General features: G+C 41.7%; 1 protein-coding gene across 1 annotated transcript in view; it reads right to left on the minus strand.

Moving 5' to 3' along the window:
- mycbpap (mycbp associated protein) overlaps positions 1-15229 on the minus strand; it is a 103545-nt gene that overhangs the window by 37687 nt on the left and 50629 nt on the right. Inside the window, exon 12 of the mRNA XM_060844838.1 lies at positions 14292-14479. Within this exon, the coding sequence (XP_060700821.1) occupies positions 14292-14479 (188 nt within the window). The remainder of the gene's footprint in view (positions 1-14291; positions 14480-15229) is intronic.

Consider the following 15229-nt stretch of genomic DNA (forward strand, 5'->3'; position numbering starts at 1 on the left):
GGAACGTTTCTGAGAACACCTCTGGGACACCCGGACCAACCAACCCAACCACCCCGTGGCTCAACACTTTAACTCCCCCTCCCACTCCACCAAGGACATGCAGGTCCTTGGATTCCTCCATCGCCATACCATAACAACACGACGGTTGGAGGAAGAGCGCCTCATCTTCCGCCTGGGAACCCTCCAACCACTAGGGATGAACTCAGATTTCTCCAGTTTCCTCATTTCCCCTCCCCCACCTTGTCTCAGTCAAATCCCTCGAATTCAGCACTGCCTTCCTAACCTGCAATCTTCTTCCTGACCTCTCTGCCCCCACCCCATCTGGCCTATCACCCTCACCTTGACCTCCTTCCACCCATCACGTCTCCATCGCCCCTCCCCCAAGTCCCTCCTCCCTACCTTTTATCTTAGCCTGCTGGACACACTTTCCTCATTCCCGATGAAGGGCTAATGCCCGAAACGTCGATTCTCCTGCTCCTTGGATGTTGCCTGACCTTCTGCGCTTTTCCTGCAACACATTTTCAGCTCTGATCTCCAGCATCTGCAGACCTCACTTTCTCCTTGTTGACAACACCTGCTATTATCTTGTTGAATGTTGAGAGTAGACTGAGAGGATGGCAAATGGATTGGTTGGATTTGTCCTCCTTTTCATACATAGCACCAGACTGAACACATTGTTGGGACAGATGCCACTATTGTAGCTTTAATATAATGGTTTAACTCAGGCGTGGATAATTCAAGGGCATATGATTGATGGAAAGTTGTCAGGGCGGTTGCAGTACATCCTACCCTCAGTTTGTATGGATATCAAATGGAGTGAATCAGTTTGGATGATGGTACTTCTTCTGATGCTGGGAAGCTCAGGGGGAGGCCAAGATAGATCATTCACTTGGCCTTGTGGGCAGAAGGATAGATGTAAATGCTTTAGCTTTATCTTTCGCACTGATGTGCTGGGCTTCTCTATCATTGGGATATTTATGGAGCCTTTACCTCCTGCAAATTATTTAATTGCCCAGCACCATTCACGACTGGATGTTCAGGAAATTACAGAGCTTAGGATCCAATCAGTTTGGTTCCACAGGTCGGCAACTATCTGAAGCCCATCTAGCCTATACTATTGCATTCTTGTCCATATGCCTATCCAATACCCTTAAAGTTGGCAGCTCTACTATTGTTACAGGCAGTGCATTTCATGTTCCTACTACTCTCCGAGTAAAGAAACTATCTCTGACATCTGTCCTATATCTATCACCCTTCAATTTCAAGCGATGTCCCCTCGTGCTAGCCATTGCCACCTCAGGAAAAGGGCTCTCACTGTCCACCCTATCTAACCCTCTGATTATTTTATATGTCTCTTTAAGCGCCTCGCAGCCTTCTTCTCAACCAACAGCCTCAAGTCCCTCAGCCTTTCCTCATAATACCTTCCCTCCATACCAGGCAACATCCTAGTAAATCTCCTCTGAACCCTTTCCAAAGCTTCCACATCCTTCCTATAATGCGATGACCAGAACTGTACACAATACCGCAAATATGGCCTCACCAGAGTTTTGTACAGCTGCACCATGATCTCATGGTTCCGAAATTCAATCCCTTTACCAATAACAACTAACACACTGTATGGCTTCTTAATAACCTTATCAACCTGGGTAGTAACTTTCAACGATCTATGTACCTGGACACTGAGATCTCGGTGCTCACCTACATTATCAAGAATCTTACCATTAGCCCAGTACTTTACATTTCTGTTACTCCTTCCAAAGTGAATCACCTCACACTTTTCCGCATTAAACTCCATTTGCCACCTCTCAGCCCAGTTCTGCAGCTTATCAATGCATCTCTGTAACCTACAACATTCTTTGTCACTATCCACAACTCTACTGACCTTAGTATCATCTGCAAATTTACTAAACCATCCTTCTATGCCCTCATCCAGGTCATTTATATAAATAACAAACAAGTGGACCAAAAACAGATCCTTGCAGTACCCTACTAGTAACTCCAGGATGAATATTTCCCATCAACCAGCACCCTTTGTCTTCTTTCAGCTAGCCAATTTCTGATCCAAACTGCTAAATCACCCTCAATCGCATGTGGCTCCTGTGCTCGACAACTTCTTCCCTACCTGACTGGTACATACTATTCAAGGACCTGCAGAAGCTGGTCCTTGAATAAGCTCCACATTTCAATTGTGCCCATCCCCTGCAGTTTCCTTCCCCATCCTATGCATCCTAAATCTTGCCTAATCGCATTGTAACTGCCTTTCCCCCAGCTATAACTCTTTCCCTGCGGTATATACCTACCCTTTTCCATCACTAAAATAAACATAACTGAATTATGGTCACTATCACCAAAGTGCTCACCAATCTTCAAATCTAACACCTGGCAGGGTTCATTACCCAGTACTAAATCTAATGTGACCTCATTCCTGTTGGCCTGTCTACATACTGTGTCAGGAAACCCTCCTGCACACATTAGACAAAAACTGACCCATCTAAAGTACTTGAACTAGTAGAGTCATAACATAGAGATGTACAGCATGGAAACAGACCCTTCGGTCCAACCTGTCCATATCCTAGCCCAATCTAGTCCCACCTGCCAGCACCAGGCCCATATCCCTCCAAACCCTTCCTATTCATACACCCATCCAAATGCCTCTTAAATGTTGCAATTGTACCAGCCTCCACCACATCCTCTGGCAGCTCATTCCATACATGTACCACCCTCTGTGTGAAAAAGTTGCCCCTTAGGTCTCTTTTATTTCTTTCCCCTCTCACCCTAAACCTATGCACTCTAGTTCTGGACTCTCTGACCCCAGGGAAAAGACTATTTATCCTATCCATGCCCCTCATAATTTTGTAACCTCTATAAGGTCACCACTCAGCCTATGACGCTCCAGTGAAAACAGCCCCAGCCTGTTCAGCCTCTCCCTGGAGCTCAGATCCTCCAACCCTGGCAACATCCTTGTAAATCTTTTCTGAACCCTTTCAAGTTTCACAACATCTTTCCGATAGGAAGGAGACCAGAATTGCATGCAATATTCCAACAGTGGCCTAACCAATGTCCTGTACAGCCGCAACATGATGTCCCAACTCCTGTACTCAATACTCTGACCAATAAAGGAAAGCATACGGCTTCTTCACTATCCTATCTACCTGCGACTCCACTTTCAGGGAGATATGAGCCTGCACTCCAAGGTCTCTTTGTTCAGCAACACACCCTAGGACCTTACCATTAAGTGTATAAATCCTGCTAAGATTTGCTTTCCCAAAATGAATAAGCTCCACATTTCAATTGTGCCCATCCTCGGCAATTTCCTTCCCAATCCTATGCATCCTAAATCTTGCCTAATCGCATTGTAATTGCCTTTCCCCCAGCTATAACTCTTTCCCTGCGGTATATACCTATCCTTTTCCATCACTAAAATAAACATAACCAAATTATGGTCACTATCACCAAAGTGCTTACCTATCTTCAAATCTAACACCTGGCAAATCTAATACCTACCCTCACTCATGTTGGCTTGTCTATGTACTGTGTCAGGAAACTCCCAGTTAATATTTGGAAAGCTAAAGTTCCCCATAACAACTACTCTGTCACTATCGCTATCATGGATCATCTTTGCTATCCAAATCTCTACATCTCTGGAACTATTTGGAGGCTTTAGATGTAGGTTTGCTCACTGAGCTTGAAGCTTCATTTCCAGACATTTCGACACCCTGCTCGGTAACATCTTCAGTGGGCCTCAGGCAAAGCACTGCTGAAAATTCCTGCTTTCTATTTATATGTTTGGGTTTCTTTGGGTTGGTGATGTCATTTCCTCTTCTTCTCAAATCTTCTCAAAACTCGCTACTATTTGGAGGCCTATAGAAAACTCCCAACAGGGTGACCTCTCCTTTCCTGTTTCTAATCTCAGCCCATATTACCTTAGTAGAGGCATCCTCAAACGTCCTTTTTGCAACCGCAATACTGTCCTTGACTAAAGTGCCACAACAATCCCTCTTTTACCATTTTCTCTGTTCTTACTGAAACATCTAAATCCCAGAACCTGCAATAACCATTCCTGTCCCTGCTCTACCCATGTCTCCGAAATGGCCACAACATTGAAATCCAGTACCAACCCATACTGTAAGTTCAACAACCTTAATCCGGATGCTCCTGGCGTTGAAGTAAACGCACTTCAAACCAACTTCTTGCCTGCCGGTGCCTTCTTGTGATCTTGAAACCTTAGTTCTGACTTCACTACTCTCATCCTTCCATATACTCGAACTACAATTTTGGTTCCCATCCCCTCGCTGAATTAGTTTAAACCCACCCAAGGAGCATTAGCCAATTTCCCAGGATGTTGGTACCCCTCTGGTTCAGGTGAAGACCATCCTGTTTGGAAAGGTCCCTCCTACCCCAAAAAGAGCCCCAAATATCCAGGAATCCAAAACCTTCCCTCCTGCACCATGGCTGTAGGCATGTGTTCAACTCCTCTCTCTCCCTATGCCTCACTTTGCTAGCACATGGCATGGGTAACAAACCAGAGATAACAACTGTTTGTTCTCACTCTAAGCTTCCACCTCACACTTCTCTATATTTCTGTTACTTGTCTGCCTGTTTTCTTGCCTTATGTCCTGTTACAATGATTGGGCATTCTTGGTATCAGCAAAACCTCCAAGTCTGGTATCACAGGCAAATTTTAAAATTTATTCTGAATTCCAATATCCAAGTCATTCATATATCAAATAAACAATGGCCCTTAAATAAAACTAAAGTAGTATGGTTGCTGGAGATCATAAATAAAAACAGAAAGTGCTGTCTACCATCCTTCAGTCTGAAATACATCCATTTACCAAATGCGATTTCCCATCCCTGTACGATTTTGTTTACCCAAGCTTGCACTGACCTCTCCTCTTCCCATCAGCCTCAGTTTTGCAAATCAGTCTTCAATGGTCAACTTTAGTGAAAAGATTTCTTAAAATCCATATGGATAATTCATACAGATCCCCTTTATCAACTTTCCTTGTTGATTATATACAGACACAAAATTTACAAACCTGCGCTGGTTCTCCGTAATTAATTGAAACCTCAGTAAGTGTCTATAGATTGTTTTCTCCTAATGTTGTTTCTAAAACATTACCCAGCACTGATGTCAAACTGACAGACTTGCACAGTCTTTCATAACTTCTGTTATTTGCTTGGTACAGTCGAGATAGAGAGAGAGAAAGTGAGTGCAGTGGCCAGTCGCTGGAGATTAGCTGCATATCTGCTTTGCTTAACGTCAGGAATACTGAGGTTTATGGTGCAATGTCAAAGTTTGGCAATATTACATCAACCTCTATAATCAAACTCACCTTGAATTCACTTCAGCACTTAATCAGAAATCATCGCTATAATCATTCAACACTTGCACAGTCCCACATCCAATCCTTGACTTTTCCAGGTACATAGAACATTATAACGCAGGATCTCCTGATGAGGTGTGATAAGCAATGTTCAAAAGAGCTCAATTAGAGGGAATTGCTCTGAGAGTCCTCAATATTAACTTTTCACAGAGGAAGTCGAACAAAATCAAGTTCACCAAATACTGGAAAGTAATTCTCCTGCTAATCACCATCTATTACTCTATCCCAACTAGTAACTAGGACTGAAACCACTTGGCAAAGTGGGAAATGTCAATATCCATTAGCATGCTCAGGTACAACAATGGGCATATCTGAAAATGGAGGTATGAATCTGGTGAAATTTCAGCACAGGACACCATGCATGTCAACTGTAGAAGTAGGATGAATTAGACAAAAATAAGTGATCTTGCAGTTAATGGTTTAGATCCAAGTTCTAAAGTTCAGCCATTTACAATATGAAAACTGTCACCATCAACGACAGTTTGCCTTTGATTCAAGTACGGTGTATACTCAGGGTTGGGAGTTTCTGCCATGGATCTTTATGGGACTGAAGGAGCAAATCTTCAAAGAACAGATCTTTGAGCAAATGGAGCAGGATATCCCATGAAATAATGGATTCAGGAGTGCAGGATTTACTTCCTTTTCTTTCTTTCTTTACCACATTATGAGAGTGATGGGACACAAAGTATCGTAGACTTAATGGACAATTTGTCACCATTCTGAATGACTATGAGCAGGTCCTAGTGGTCAGATTGTTCAGTATCACAGTGCTTCAGAAGGAGAGCTTCAGAATGTATTTTCACACATGCTCTTGCCTTTTACTAGAACTTCAGCTATTTGAGAGTTGAAAGAACAGGAACTGGCTTGGGAGATATGTGTTGAGCACATCAAACTGATTTTGCAGAAGATTTGCCTGAGTGTTGTGGATGTAGTTTCATGAAGGACACAAGAGGTGTAATCTTCTCAGCCCTGAACATTGTGAGAATTGCAAGATGGTTAGGAAAAAAAGGGTAGGATGGGAAGTGATGAGATTCTCAACATAGAAAGCAGATCATTCCAGAGAGTTATTGTGAGTCAGTTGGGAAATTGCACAGAGATCAGTCAAGCATCTGATAGCACATCAATCAAAGTTTTCCAACCAAAGTCAACCAAGTGGTTAGTCCATGGTCAGTCCTGGGGTCAGCTGAATGAAATTCAAAGAGGGGATTATCAGAGCCACAGCTGTAGGAAGTCAGTTGTGGGGATTTGAGGGAAAACTCAGCATATAGGGAGGAGAAATGATACTACATTGGAGATCATAAATTACTGCAGGAGGAGCAATCAACAATGCTTACAACCCCTTTTGCTTCAACACAGCACAGCATGATGGTTGGCAAATCTAAACTATAGGCTACCTATGGCAATGGAGAAAGAGTAGCATGGCTGTGGGCAGGGTTGTAAAATGGGATGAGGCTAAGGATGGGTAACCTGTGTAGTTCAGTTCTTTTTGATCAGATTTTTCAGCTGAGCTTTAAAACAGTGGTTGTGCAGGGAATCCTGAGAGGTCTTGGCAGTGGTGAGTACTTCTGTGCAGCGAGAGGGAAGATAGGGCAAGAGGTATGTGTGTAGTTAGTGAAGTGAGAATAGTAAAGAATCTTTCACACAATAGCCTGCGAAATGACTCTTCATAAAATTCACACTTAACCGATTTCTGGGTAAAATTCAGTTCTAGCATTTGATCGACGAATCTTCTTTTGGATCTGGAAGATGTAGTAGACGTGCTGTTTGCAGAATTTCTCCACAGAATTTTTACCTATTCCTGTTACACACAGTCAGGTCTTACAGCAGGAAAGCAGTGTAAAGATTATGCAGTCATTTCTTCTATAGTACGACAGTCACATTCCTGTGCGACCCTGCGCTACACAAGAATCGTGCAATACAAATAAAACTAAAAGTGTTGGCGATAGCCAAACATGTTTTAAAAATTCATGCTTGAGAAACAGTGTCCCCTATTCATCAATCGTGTTACAGTGAATTCGCATTGATGAAATGTGCGTTATAGCAGAATGACCTGTATTCAAGCTGTAACCTCTGGTAATGGATTCTGCAATTACGCTGAATAGTCCTGATAGAATTTTATAAGTTTCTATCACATTTCATCCCACGCTTCTAAGCTCCAGTGAATACAGGCCTAGCCAATTTAGTCTCTCTTCAAATATCAACTCTGCCATTCCAGGAATCAGTTTGAGAAACATTTGCTGCATCCCCTCTATAGACAAATATCATTTCTCAGATTAGACACCAAAACTACACATAACACACCAGAACTGTCTCACTAAGGCCTAGTAAGTTGCAGTAAGACATCCCTGCTTGGATCTGCTCACTATGAAGACTAAAGCACTATTTGTCTCCTCCACCTGCATACTTACTTTCAGAAACTGATGCACAAAGATAACCAAGTCTCCCCTCCTTTCCCAAAGGATTGCTATTCAGGTAATAATCTACACTTCTGTTTTTGCTAGGAAAATGGATAACCTCAAATTTAAGCACATTATACCATCTCCCACACATTTCCCACACCCTGAACTTATCTGAATCACACTGAAACATCTCTGCATCCTTCTCAGATTTCACCCTCCCACCAAATTGTGTGTCATCTGCAAACTTGGGAGATATTATATTTACTTCCCTCATCTAAATGTTTAATATATATTGCGAATCACTGGAATCCAAACACTGATCCCTGTTGTACCCCACTTGTCATTATCTGTAATTCTGAAAATGACACATGTATAGCTTCTCTTTGTATTATGTCGACCATCAAGTTCTCTTTCCGCGTCTGTACACTATCCAATCTCATGCACTTTCCTAGATTACATGCCAATCTTTAATGTGGCATTTTTCCAAAAGCCATTTAAAAGTCCAAATAAATCACATCCACTGGTTCTCCTTCATCAACTCTACTAGTTATATTCTCAAAAAATTCCAGTAGATTTTATAAGCATGATTTTCTTTTCGTAAATCCATGCTGACTCTGTCTAATCCTGTCATTGTTTTCCAGTGCTCTATTATTGAACCTTTTATAATGGATTCTAGTAATTTCCCCATTTACAATGTCAGGGTAACTGGTCTATAATTTCCTGTTGTTTCTTTACTTTTTTTTAGCAGGGTTATATTAACTATCTTCCAATCCATAGCAAATCTTCAGAGACACAGAATCTTGCAAGATGACCAGCAATGCAAATATTATTTCTAAGTATTCTATGATGATAGATTATTGACCTCTGGGGATTTGTTAGCCTTTAAGCTCTTCAATTTGCCCAGCACCATTTCCTTACTAATTCTGATTTCTTTCAGTTTCTCACCAGTTCTTGTGTTCCCTACAATTTTTTGTACATTCTTTGTGTTCTGCTTTGTGAAGACAGAACTAAAATATGTATTTAATCTATCTGCCATCTCCTTGTTTCCCATTACAACTTCCCTTATTTCTGATTGTAAGGAACATAGATTTGTCTCATGTTATCTTTTACTCGTCACATACCTATAGAAGTTTTTACAATTTCTATGCCCCCTGAAGTTTACTCTTGTACTCTATTCTTCCCTTCTTAATCAATCCCTTTGTCCACCCAAATACTGCCTCATAAGCCTACTCAGCAAAGCAGAGAAAGGGTTGTTCAGGTGTTAACAAATAACATTTATTTACTAAATAGCTGCTCACTAATGCTCAGTCTGAGTTCCGTCAGTACCACTTGGCTCTAGTCTTCATTACAGCCTTGGTTTAAACATGCATAAAAGAGGCAAGATGAGATTGGCTCTCATTGACCATATTTGGCAGCATAATACTATAAGAAATGTCAATTAAATCAGGTTGAAATCTTCCACTGATATTTAACACAAATATTGGAGGCCAATCACCGCAGCTCCAGGGCATTGCTGCAGATGTTTCTAAGGATAGTGAAGTAGTCACAGCCAATTTCATAGTTCTCATCAATGACATTTTTTTCCATTGATAAGATCATATAATTGCACAATGTTCAGGTATTTTTCTAACTTCTCAGGTAATGAACTAGTAGATCCTGTCTAAAAGCAGGAAGAACTGAATATACAGATTTGTGCTGATAAATGGCATGCAACATTTGTGTAATATGAGTGCTAGGCAATGATCATTACTCTAACAACCTCTCTTGACATTCAACAGTGCTACTATCACTAAATACACCAACCTCAACATTCTGGGATTATCATTGACCAGAAACTTAACTAGGCCAGCTATTTAAATATCGTGGCCACAACAGCAGGTTAGTGATTGGATATTCTGTGATAAATGTCACATCTCTTGACTTCCGAAAGCTTGATCACCACTGACAATACATAAAGCAGAAATGTGATGAGTACAGCTTCAGTAACACCTCAAAAAGCCCAACACAATCCAAGTCAAAACAGCCCACTTGATTAATTCTTATTTATCACCTTAAATATTCACTCTTTCCACTACTATCAATGTCTATTTCTGACACACAGTGATAGCAGTGTGTATTATCTACAAGATTCACTGCAGCAAATCAAAAAGGGTTCTTTAACAGCACTTTCCAAACCTCAACTTTTACCAGTTGGAAGGCAAGGCCAGAAGAGAACATCAACACCTGCAAATTCCCCACCAAGCCACATACCATTCTGACTTAGAACCATATTGTTCTTCCTTCACTGTCAAAGTGCCAGATACCTCTCCCTAATAGCACATTGGGTGTATCTAAACCACATGACCTGCAATAATGACTCAACACCACTTTCTCAAAGGTAATTATAGATGGATTAAAAAAAACATTCCTACTAGTGAAACCTCTCGGTTATGAATGATTAAAAAAGATAGATTAGATATGAGCTTCGTCACTGAGCTCGTTTAAGCACTCTCCTGCAGAAAGGAGGAGTGAGGTGCTGCTAATCCCAGGAGGAATGCTAGTGATAAAGGAAGTTGAAAATGTAAACTTATCTCAGAAAATTTGCATACCTCACACATTTCTTTTACACCCTCTCTCAACCAGAACCCGAAATGCTGACTCTCTTCCTGCTGACCTAAGCTGGCCTTGCAGGTGATGCTGTCACTGGCAGTGCATTCATGAGGTCATTGATCATGAGCACCAACGAGTCAAAGCAGAGGTCAGAGCAACCTGTTGCTATCGCTGCTGAAACTACAGTGATTATATGACAAGAGAAGTATGAGAGGCAGGAAATGTAAAGCTTTATAGAGAGAAAGAGAGTGGGCCAGTGTGGGGAAATGGGAGAGATCGAGCCCAACATGGAGGAGAGCAAGCCCAGCGTGGTAGACAGCGAGCCCAGTGTGACAGCATCTGTGGCAGTATTGAGCAGGGGGAAACTGAACCGACCGGGAAGGAAATTGAGCCAGGATGGGAGAGGGATAGCCCAGTGTAGCAGCAAAAGAGTTCCTCCAGCATCTATGGTGGTGGCGAGAGCAGGCAGCCTGACATCTCCCAGCATCTGCGGTGACATCAAGCACGGGGACATTGACCCCAGCACAAAGGAGATTGAACTCTTGTGAGGAGTGCAAGCGTGGCTAAGCCAAGCATGGCTAAGCACTTAAGAAAGACTTTAATGTTGAACTTTTAACTATACAGAGGAACCTTGATTATCGGAGTGAGATGGGCGGACACTATTTCTTTTGGATAATTAATTTTTCAGTTAATTGATTTCCTCTGGGGCTCGGAGTTTTCTGTGAAGTCTGCTCCCCGTTCAGGAGACTAGGCAGCAGCATACTGCACACGAGCCCCTGCCCTCCAGCCCACCCAACTACGTCCAATACCATCCCCGCCCGCTCCCAACACCGCCCCTGCCCATTCTCACCCCACCCCCGTCTGCTCCTACCCCATCCGCCCCAGCCCTCAACCCCATTCAACACCACTCCCCCGCCTGCTCCCACCCTGCCCACCCCCAATCCCATCCAACCAGTCTGCTCCCACTCCGCCTCGTCAGCCCCAGCCCCAACCCCATCCAACACAAATTCCCACCCGCCCCCTGCACCTCCCCCCCCCCCACTTCCGCCAGAGCAGCTGGACTGGACACCAACAGTAAGACTGCTGCTGCATTTGTGGTGTAAGTCTCCAAATAGCAAACACACACACACACATCAACAGTTTGACAGGTTCCACTTTTGCCCTGTATAGGACAATGTTGGAGAGTAGGGTTCACCCCTATGTAGAACTCCAGGGGAAGTGTGGGGGAGAAAGGGAGGACTAGAGGTCAGTCATTTAGAGACGGTGCTTGGACTATCCAGCAGCATTTCAGGGAGCCAAGTTCGTTGTTAATCATTGTACCTGTAAACAAAAGATGCGATCAGGGTTGAAACAGCTTTTTGACGTAATGTTTCTATCGAGACCTCAAGGTCTCCTTTGAATAATCTGAAATTTAGATAATTGATATTCGAATAATCGAGGTTCCTCTGTTTTCATTATTTTTCTACTTTGTACCTAAGATTTCGTATCTAGGAATGTTTGTATCTAAGATGGAACCAGGAATGGCAACATCATGCACTTTCCACTGTACTCCTATATCCCTGTACTTGAGTACGTGTGATAATAAAATTTAAAACTAAATCTTATAGTTCAAAAGCTATAGAAAGGGATGTTTTTGATATTTGTTAATCCGGAAAAATTAAATACATTACTTTGCATTATTTCTGTAAGTTTCCCAGCTTTGAATGCTGCAAGTTGGTTCTGATTTTTATTTGGTGCGAAATGTGAAGATGTAAACTGACTGAGACCAATTGGTGATGTTCGAACCAGCTGACGGATGCTTCAGGATTACATTTGTGAGGTGAGTAGAGGTAAAGGTGGAAGGTGATGATCATGGGATGCTATAGTGACCTAGGTCTAAGTGAGTTTTTATAATTTCATTCACAGGATGTGTCTGTCGCTTGTCAAGCCAGCACTCATTGTCCATCCCTAATTACCTGGAGGGCAGTTGAGAGTCAACCACATTCCTGTGGCTTTGGAATCACATGCAGGCAAGACCAGGTAAGAATGGCAGATTTCCTTCCCCAAGGGACCTTCGTGAACCAGATGGGTTTTTTTTACAATAGGCAATGATTTCGTGATCATCAGTACGTTCTTAAAGCCAGATAATTTTTATTGAATTCAAATTCTACTATCTGCCATGATGAAATTCAAACCTGGATGCCCAGAACATTAGCTGAGTTTCTGGATTAATAGTCTAGCAATAATACCATGAGGCCATTTCCTGGAATGCCTAAATTTCAGCACCAGATGTACTGAAGAGGTTCAAAACGGTGATTCAACACCACTTTCTCAACAGTAATTACATCTGGCAACAAATGCTGACAACATTTAGTTCCTTTAAATGCATAAATAATTCTTCAGAAAGTTTTCAGCATCCCATCACCAATCATCCCTTATTTAAAAATATCTAACTCTTGACAATAGCATTACCTCTCACTGAGTCAGGCACTCAGGGGCTCAATTTAGATTTAGAGATGTACAGCAGTGGAACAGACTCCTCGGTCCAACTCGTTCATGCAGACCTAGATATCCCAACCTAATATAGTTCTATTTGCCAGCACTTGGCCCATAAGCCTCCAAACCTTTCCTAATCATATACCCATCCAGATGCCTTTAAATGTTGCAATTGTACCAGACTCCACCACTTCCTCTGGCAGCTCATTCCATACACATACTACCCTCTGCGTGAAAAGGTCGCCTCTTAGGTCTCTTTTATATCTTTCCCTTCTCACCCTAAATCTATGCCCTCTAGTTCTGGATTCCCCACCCTAGGGAAATGACCTTGTCAATTTACTCTATCCATGCCCCTCAATTTTATAAACCCCTATAAAGGCCCCCCCTCAGCCTCCAATGCTCCAGGGAAAACAGCCCCAGCCTATTCAGCCTCCCCCTATAGCTCAAACCCTCCAACCCTGGCAACATCCTTGCAAATCTTTTCTTATCCCTTTCACATTTCACAACATCCCTTCAACAGGAAGGAGATCAGAACTGCATACAATACTCCAAAAGCAGCCTGACCAATGTCAAGATTTGAGAGGTGGCCCCTCACAAACCCATGCTGACTGCCTTTAATCACTCTATACTTTTCCAAATAATCATAAATCCTATCCCTCAGAATTTTTTCCAAAACTTTGCTGACCACACACTGAAGACTGACTGCTCCATAATTGCTAGGGATTTCCCTATTCCCCATCTTGAAAAGTCAAACAACATTCGCTTCCCTCCAATCCTCCGGGGTATGACTCCCGTGGAGATTCTCTGATGTTTATCCTTTCACGTCAACCATGTCTCCCTGACTGAACTAGATTAACAACCCCAATCAAGAAACTCATACTCTATGATGTCCAGCTTGCTGACCTTGTTACAATCAGTACAGGCCCTTTAGTTGGATCAACTGCTCTCGCTGGTTTAGAATTTATCCCAAATCATAATATAGTAGTTACTCTAGATTAAAGGAAGTGCATGGATTATTTCTGTTATCTCGTGCATTACTTAGTATTGTCCTAGGCAATAGGATCCAGTAGAGTTATTTTGTACTTCCATCATCTTTTTTTAAAGGTACACAATGTTTGTTCAGAAATACCTTATGAAGTTAATTACATTGAATAACAATTCAAAAGATCAGAGACACAAGAAATGGCATTGGAGACCAATCAAGAAAGACAGGCAGAACAAGGATGTAAAACACAGACTGCTGGTCATACTGTTTTTTACATTGTTTTCTATTAGATTTCGCAAGTCCCTGGTTTCACACTAAACCTGTGACTACAGGTCAAACATATTCTTTCAGCTGTGAGGTCATAACAAACACTACATAAATGCAAGTTATTTATTTTGATAATAACTACGGTATTTCAGTCAGGCACCAAAAACAAGTAAATTCCCAGTTACTGACCTGTAACTGTTGTCTTGCAGTTTCATTCTTGTCTTCAAACAGAGCCACTCCCCAAAGTGCCACCTGCAGGCATGCCCCTCCTAACACCACTGGGTGAGTGCAAAACTCCCAGAATTCAGTGAATATCCCAGCATTTGGTGACTTAAAGGTGAATGGGAAACTAATAGACTCTCTAGGAAGAATGACACCTGGGAATAGAGAGTAACAATAACTAAGCAAAAGTTTAGCAGTTTGGACCTACAAGTAGAAACGTCTTTGAAAATTTGAATCACATTTAAAAGGTATAAACTTCACAATGGATGGGTGAAGACAAACAGGACCCAGCATTGAGTTAAATTAAATAAAACTATTGATCAAAAGCATTTTATTACAACCTCTTTTCCCTTCAACTTTGAACCAAAGCTGATTCTGATCAGTTATGTTCTTGATCGTTTTGCTAACATGAATCATTTTCTCAGCATTTTTTTCAAGTGTGTTTTTGTCATCACTCACCACTTGAGTGACCACTCTGGTTTGTGAATTTCTGTCTTGTCTAAACAGGCCAAGTTTTGACTCTCAGATCTTTGTACATCTGGGAAATGATAACTCAGAAGGTAGCAGAATCCAGAGTACAGGATTTGCTTTCTTTCTTTCATTTTAATTGCTCTGTCTCATCATTATTTTTTTAAAAAATATGCAAATATGTAATATTTGGATGAATTCAAGTTTGCAAAATAATGGATGCACATGTTCATGTGCTAATTGCATGAGTTTACATTATTCCTTTATGTGACAATAAAGGCAATTCTATTCGGTTCAATTAAGGATTTATTGCTGTATTCATCACAATTATCAAATTAATTAACAATTACTAGTCCTTCAAAAATCAGAAATAGTGAGATTGAAAATAAACCTCAAATATCTTCAATTTTTAAAAAATATAGCTAAATACACAAAAT

This window comes from Hemiscyllium ocellatum, chromosome 25 (assembly GCF_020745735.1).
Source record: "Hemiscyllium ocellatum isolate sHemOce1 chromosome 25, sHemOce1.pat.X.cur, whole genome shotgun sequence".
Classification (NCBI taxonomy): domain Eukaryota; kingdom Metazoa; phylum Chordata; class Chondrichthyes; order Orectolobiformes; family Hemiscylliidae; genus Hemiscyllium; species Hemiscyllium ocellatum.